We start from the raw sequence: 6,704 nt of genomic DNA on the forward strand, positions 1-6,704 counted from the left end.
CGAGAGGGAGAGAGAGCGCGAGAGAGAGAGAGCGCGAGAGGGAGAGAGAGCGCGAGAGGGAGAGAGAGCGCGAGAGGGAGAGAGAGCGCGAGAGGGAGAGAGAGCGCGAGAGGGAGAGAGAGCGCGAGAGGGAGAGAGAGCGCGAGAGGGAGAGAGAGCGCGAGAGGGAGAGAGAGCGCGAGAGGGAGAGAGAGCGCGAGAGGGAGAGAGAGCGCGAGAGGGAGAGAGAGCGCGAGAGGGAGAGAGAGCGCGAGAGGGAGAGAGAGCGCGAGAGGGAGAGAGAGCGCGAGAGGGAGAGAGAGCGAGAGAGCGCGAGGGGGAGAGAGAGCGCGAGAGGGAGAGAGAGCGCGAGAGGGAGAGAGAGCGCGAGAGGGAGAGAGAGCGCGAGAGGGAGAGAGAGCGCGAGAGGGAGAGAGAGCGCGAGAGGGAGAGAGAGCGCGAGAGGGAGAGAGAGCGCGAGAGGGGAGAGAGAGCGCGAGAGGGAGAGAGAGCGCGAGAGGGAGAGAGAGCGCGAGAGGGAGAGAGAGCGCGAGAGGGAGAGAGAGCGCGAGAGGGAGAGAGAGCGCGAGAGGGGGAGAGAGAGCGAGAGGGGGAGAGAGAGCGAGAGGGGAGAGAGAGCGAGAGGGGGAGAGAGAGCGAGAGGGGGAGAGAGAGCGAGAGGGGGAGAGAGAGCGAGAGGGGGAGAGAGAGCGAGAGGGGGAGAGAGAGCGAGAGGGGGAGAGAGAGCGAGAGGGGGAGAGAGAGCGAGAGGGGGAGAGAGAGCGCGAGAGGGAGAGAGAGCGCGAGAGGGAGAGAGAGCGCGAGAGGGAGAGAGTGCGCGAGAGGGAGAGAGAGCGCGAGAGGGAGAGAGAGCGCGAGAGGGAGAGAGAGCGCGAGAGGGAGAGAGAGCGCGAGAGGGAGAGAGAGCGCGAGAGGGAGAGAGAGCGCGAGAGGGAGAGAGAGCGCGAGAGGGAGAGAGAGCGCGAGAGGGAGAGAGAGCGCGAGAGGGAGAGAGAGTGAGGAGAGAGAGTGAGAAGGAGAGAGAGCGAGAGGGAGAGAGAGCGAGAGGGAGAGAGAGCGAGAGGGAGAGAGAGCAAGAGGGAGAGAGAGCGCGAGAGGGAGAGAGAGTGAGAGGGAGAGAGAGCGAGAGGGAGAGAGAGCGCGAGAGGGAGAGAGAGTGGAAGGGAGAGCGCGAGAGAGTGGAAGGCAGAGCGCGAGAGAGAGGGAGTGGGAAAGAGAGGGATGGGGAAAGGGTGAGGGAGAGAGAGAGAATATGAGTAAGTACTGTCTGTGTCCAGTCCTGATGAATGAATACCTCCAGCGCACCCCCTCGCTCTCTTCCCGAGTTACCTGCCCAGTGCCGCCTGCAGTTCCTCTTCCTTTTTCAGGAGCTGGAATTTGAGATCCTCGATCTGTTGCTGCAGCTCTGCAATCTGCTCCTGGAAGTCTGTCGATTCACCATCCAGCTTCCGTTTCAGTTTCTCAATCTCCTGCCTCCCCTTTTCCTCCTTCTTCAGACGGTCTGCACAGGGAGCAACACGTCAGCAAGATCGGAATCCGACCCCCGGAGCCAGTACTGAGGGAGTGCCGCACTGTCAGAGGGTCAGTACTGAGGGAGTGCCGCACTGTCAGAGGGTCAGTACTGAGGGAGTGCCGCACTGTCAGAGGGTCAGTGCTGAGGGAGTGCTGCACTGTCAGAGGGTCAGTACTGAGGGAGTGCCGCACTGTCAGAGGGTCAGTACTGAGGGAGTGCCGCACTGTCAGAGGGTCAGTACTGAGGGAGTGCTGCACTGTCGGAGGGTCAGTGCTGAGGGAGTGCCGCACTGTCAGAGGGTTAGTACTGAGGGAGTGCCGCACTGTCAGAGGGTCATTGCTGAGGGAGTGCCGCACTGTCAGAGGGTCAGTGCTGAGGGAGTGCTACACTGTCAGAGGGTCAGTACTGAGGGAGTGCTACACTGTCAGAGGGTCAGTGCTGAGGGAGTGCCGCACTGTCAGAGGGTCAGTACGGAGGGAGTGCCGCACTGTCAGAGGGTCAGTACTGAGGGAGTGCCGCACTGTCAGAGGGTCAGTACTGAGGGAGTGCCGCACTGTCAGAGGGTCAGTACTGAGGGAGTGCTGCACTGTCAGAGGGTCAGTACTGAGGGAGTGCTGCACTGTCAGAGGGTCAGTGCTGAGGGAGTGCCGCACTGTCAGAGGGTCAGTACTGAGGGAGTGCTGCACTGTCAGAGGGTCAGTACTGAGGGAGTGCTGCACTGTCAGAGGGTCAGTGCTGAGGGAGTGCTGCACTGTCAGAGGGTCAGTACTGAGGGAGTGCTCCACTGTCAGAGGGTCAGTACTGAGGGAGTGCTGCACTGTCGGAGGGTCAGTACTGAGGGAGTACCGCACTGTTCGACGGTCAGTGCTGAGGGAGTGCCGCACTGTCAGAGGGTCAGTACTGAGGGAGTGCCGCACTGTCAGAGGGTCAGTACTGAGGGAGTGCCGCACTGTCAGAGGGTCAGTACTGAGGGAGTGCCGCACTGTCAGAGGGTCAGTACTGAGGGAGTGCCGCACTGTCAGAGGGTCAGTACTGAGGGAGTGCCGCACTGTCAGAGGGTCAGTACTGAGGGAGTGCCGCACTGTCAGAGGGTCAGTACTGAGGGAGTGCCGCACTGTCAGAGGGTCAGTACTGAGGGAGTGCCGCACTGTCAGAGGGTCAGTACTGAGGGAGTGCCGCACTGTCAGAGGGTCAGTACTGAGGGAGTGCCGCACTGTCAGAGGGTCAGTACTGAGGGAGTGCCGCACTGTCAGAGGGTCAGTACTGAGGGAGTGCCGCACTGTCAGAGGGTCAGTACTGAGGGAGTGCCGCACTGTCGGACGTAGATGTATGTACTCTAGGATTTGAGCTTCATAATCCAGGCTGACACTGCCCCCGGTGCCAGTACTCAGGTTCACTTGATTAACTCCTGGAGGATGAGGGACTGTCCAATGAGATGTTGAGCAGAACAGGTCAACACTCGATGGGGTTTGGGAGAAAGAGAGGGGTCTCATCGAAATGGATCAAGTTCTCAGGGGGAAGGGGATATTCAGGCTCGATGCTGAGAAGCTGTACCCCCCCCACCGCCACCGGAGGCAGAAGGAGAGAGCAGGGCGAGGTGGGGGAGGGGTCACAGCCTCAGGCTTCGGGGACGGCCATTTTGGACAGAGATGAGATGAGAATTCCTTAACGCAGTGGCGGGGGGCAGCGGGGAGGCTCTGGAGAGTCTGTGGGTGCTCAGGGATCGACTCTATCAGAGACGGAGAGATTGAGGGGCTTTCGGGGGGGGGGGGGCGGCGGAAACGGAGGGAGAATAGGGACGGGGTCAAAGGTCAGACGCAGTAGTGTTGAGACGCAGAGGTGGATAGTAAGCAGGCTCAGGGAAAGGAGGCGGGCTGAATGGCCTTCGTCTTGATGCCCATGCGTCTGTGAGCGGACTGAGCGAGCCTGGAGCACTCACCCTCCAGGTCAGCGATGATGGCCTCGTGCTTGTTCCTCGCTTTAGAAAGATTCTTCACCTTCTCCTCCTCCTCCAGCAGCTGTGAGGTTGCCTCCGACACTCGCTCCTCCAACAGTTTGCGTTCCTGTGAGGGGGCAGAGGGGTTAGACCAGGAGGGGAGGGGGACACTCTGGGTGGGTGAGTATCAGCGAGAGCAGGAACAGAGGCCATTCAGCCCCACAGCCCCATGTTGCTCTCCCCCACTCAGCCACACCCCCAAATGATGACATTCATTTCCACCCTCATGTGATAATCCAGCCCCTCCCCATCAAACCCGTCTCTGCTAATTCCACCCCCCGACCCCGATTCCCATCCCGTGGGAGCGAGTCCCACACTCCCCCACTCCCCATGGGAGTGAGTCCCACACTCTCCCCACTCCCCCGTGGGAGCGAGTCCCACATTCTCCCCACTCCCCGTGGGAGCGAGTCCCACACTCCCCCACTCCCCCGTGGGAGCGAGTCCCACATTCTCCCCACTCCCCATGGGAGCGAGTCCCACATTCTCCCCACTCCCCGTGGGAGCGAGTCCCACATTCTCCCCACTCCCCGTGGGAGCGAGTCCCACACTCTCCCCACTCCCCGTGGGAGCGAGTCCCACACTCTCCCCACTCCCCGTGGGAGCGAGTCCCACACTCTCCCCACTCCCCGTGGGAGTGAGTCCCACACTCTCCCCACTCCCCGTGGGAGTGAGTCCCACACTCTCCCCACTCCCCGTGGGGGTGAGTCCCACACTCTCCCCACTCCCCGTGGGGGTGAGTCCCACACTCTCCCCACTCCCCGTGGGAGTGAGTCCCACACTCTCCCCACTCCCCGTGGGAGTGAGTCCCACACTCTCCCCACTCCCCGTGGGGGTGAGTCCCACATTCTTCCCACTCCCTGTGGAAGCGAGTCCTATATTCTCACCGTGGGAGCTAGTTCTACATTCTTCCCACTCCCCATGGGAGCGAATCGCACATTCCTCCCAAGGGAGCGAGTCCCACACTCTCCCCACTCCCCGTGGGAGCGAGTCCCACACTCTCCCCACTCCCCGTGGGAGCGAGTCCCACACTCTCCCCACTCCCCGTGGGAGCGAGTCCCACACTCTCCCCACTCCCCGTGGGAGCGAGTCCCACACTCTCCCCACTCCCCGTGGGAGCGAGTCCCACACTCTCCCCACTCCCCCGTGGGAGTGAGTCCCACATTCTCCCCACTCCCTGTGGGAGCGAGTCCCACACTCTCCCCACTCCCCCGTGGGAGCGAGTCCCACACTCTCCCCACTCCCCGTGGGAGCGAGTCCCACACTCTCCCCACTCCCCGTGGGAGCAAGTCCTACATTCTCCCCACTCCCCCGTGGGAGCGAGTCCCACACTCTCCCCACTCCCCGTGGGAGCTAGTCCCACATTCCCCCACTCCCCGTGGGAGCGAGTCCCACATTCTCCCCACTCCCCGTGGGAGCGAGTCCCACACTCTCCCCACTCCCCGTGGGAGCGAGTCCCACACTCTCCCCACTCCCCCGTGGGAGCGAGTCCCACACTCTCCCCACTCTCTCTCTCACATCTATGTGGAGCTGAGAACGGGATGCAATACTGAAGCTGAGGGTGAACCGGTGCTTTGTACTCATTTGGCGTGACCTCCTTGCTCTGGTACCCCTTTACTAATGCTCAGAATACTGCCTGCTTCATGGCCTGCTCTCTCCACCTGTCCTGCCACCTTCAATGGTTCATACCAGCGATGGGCAGCCTAGGCTGCTGAGTGGGATGCATGTGGCGCCCTCCCTCATATCCTCGGGCCACAAGATTGAAATCATTAACCATGACCCTATGAATAAGATTAAATAATTGAATACATGGTGAAGATTTCATAGAGTTGTAGAAAATGTTGTGTTAATACATTTATAAAACACAACTGTTGTCAACTTCAAATAGTAAAAACAAAAGGAAAACGGACACTTTGGAGCCAGAGGGAGCGCTCGGCTCTCAGCTCTCGCCTCACTTACCCTTCCTTTACATGTCAATCACTTCATAGAAACATAGATAACAGGAGGAGGCCACTCGGCCCTTCCAGCTGCTCCGTCATTCATTTTGATCATGGCTGATCATCAAATTCACTATCCTGATCCCCCCCCTTCCCCCCGTATCCCTCGATCCCTTTCGCCCCAAGAGCAAAATCTAATTTCTTCTTGAAATCTCACAATGTTTTGGCCTCAGCTACTTTCTGTGGGAGTGAATTCCACACATTCACCACCCTCTGGGTGAAGAAACTTCTCCTCACCTCATTCCTAAAAGGTTCACCCCTTATCCTCAAACTATGACCCCTAGTTCTGGATTCCCCCACCATCGGGAACATTCTGAATCTACCCTGTCTAACCCTGTTAGAATTTTATAAGTTTCTATGAGATCCCCTCTCACTTTTCTAAACTCCAGTGAATATAATCCTAACCCACTTAGTCTCTCCTCATATGACAGACCTGCCATCCCAGGAATCAGCCTGGTAAACCTTCGCTGCGCTCCCTCTATAGCAAGGACATCCTTCCTCAGATAAGGACACCCAAAACTACACACAATACTCCAGTTATAGCGCTAAGAAAAAACCCCAACACAGAGAAATCAGCGCAAAGTGAAATCTCTACAATTGGGTAACAGTCGATTAAATGTTGTGTGGGCCGCACTCAGAGCCCAGGGCTGAAGGTTGCCCACCGCTGATTTATGCACATGTACCCCTCTGCCCACCTCTGGAATGGTGCCCTCTGTTTGACAGGGCTCGAGGCATTACCTTCATGAGCTTGGAGTTCTGATCCTCCAGGATGAATATGTCTTCCTCCATCTTCTTCAGCTTCCCCTCGGTGGTCACCTTCTCAAGTTGCAGCTTCTGTCTCGCAGCCTCCTCCTCCTCCAGCTGCTCCTCGATATCCTGAGGGGGGGTTGAGGGTGGGGGGAGGAAGAGCGGGAGAGCGTCAAACTCGGGGTCGAGGCGGACCGACGGGGGCGGTGGGGAACGGCGGGAAAGAAACAGGGAGGGGGGCAGAGGAAACGAGGCACAGAGAGTCAGAGAGAGAGGGGCAGGCAGAGAGAGAGAGAGAGAGGGGCAGGCAGAGAGAGAGAGAGAGAGAGAGAGGGGGGCAGGCAGAGAGAGAGAGAGAGAGGGGGGCAGGCAGAGAGAGAGAGAGAGAGAGAGAGGGGGGCAGGCAGAGAGAGAGAGAGAAGGGGGCAGGCAGAGAGAGAGGGGCAGGCAGAGA

The 6,704-nt window shown here is 59.4% G+C and overlaps 1 protein-coding gene across 1 annotated transcript in view; it reads right to left on the reverse strand.

Annotated features, from left to right (window-relative positions):
* Positions 1–1,329: 1,329 nt before the first annotated feature.
* The window catches only part of LOC144490878 (uncharacterized), a gene marked incomplete at its 3' end in the record, with an annotated part of 9,656 nt that continues 4,281 nt past the window's right edge, over positions 1,330–6,704 (reverse strand). Inside the window, exons 2-4 of the mRNA XM_078208564.1 lie at positions 6,242–6,379; positions 3,453–3,576; positions 1,330–1,501 (exon numbers count right to left, since the gene is read on the reverse strand). Coding sequence (XP_078064690.1) covers positions 1,330–1,501; positions 3,453–3,576; positions 6,242–6,379 — 434 coding nt within the window. The remainder of the gene's footprint in view (positions 1,502–3,452; positions 3,577–6,241; positions 6,380–6,704) is intronic.

Source organism: Mustelus asterias, unplaced genomic scaffold (genome assembly GCF_964213995.1).
Source record: "Mustelus asterias unplaced genomic scaffold, sMusAst1.hap1.1 HAP1_SCAFFOLD_3949, whole genome shotgun sequence".
In the NCBI taxonomy this organism is placed as follows: Eukaryota; Metazoa; Chordata; class Chondrichthyes; order Carcharhiniformes; family Triakidae; genus Mustelus; species Mustelus asterias.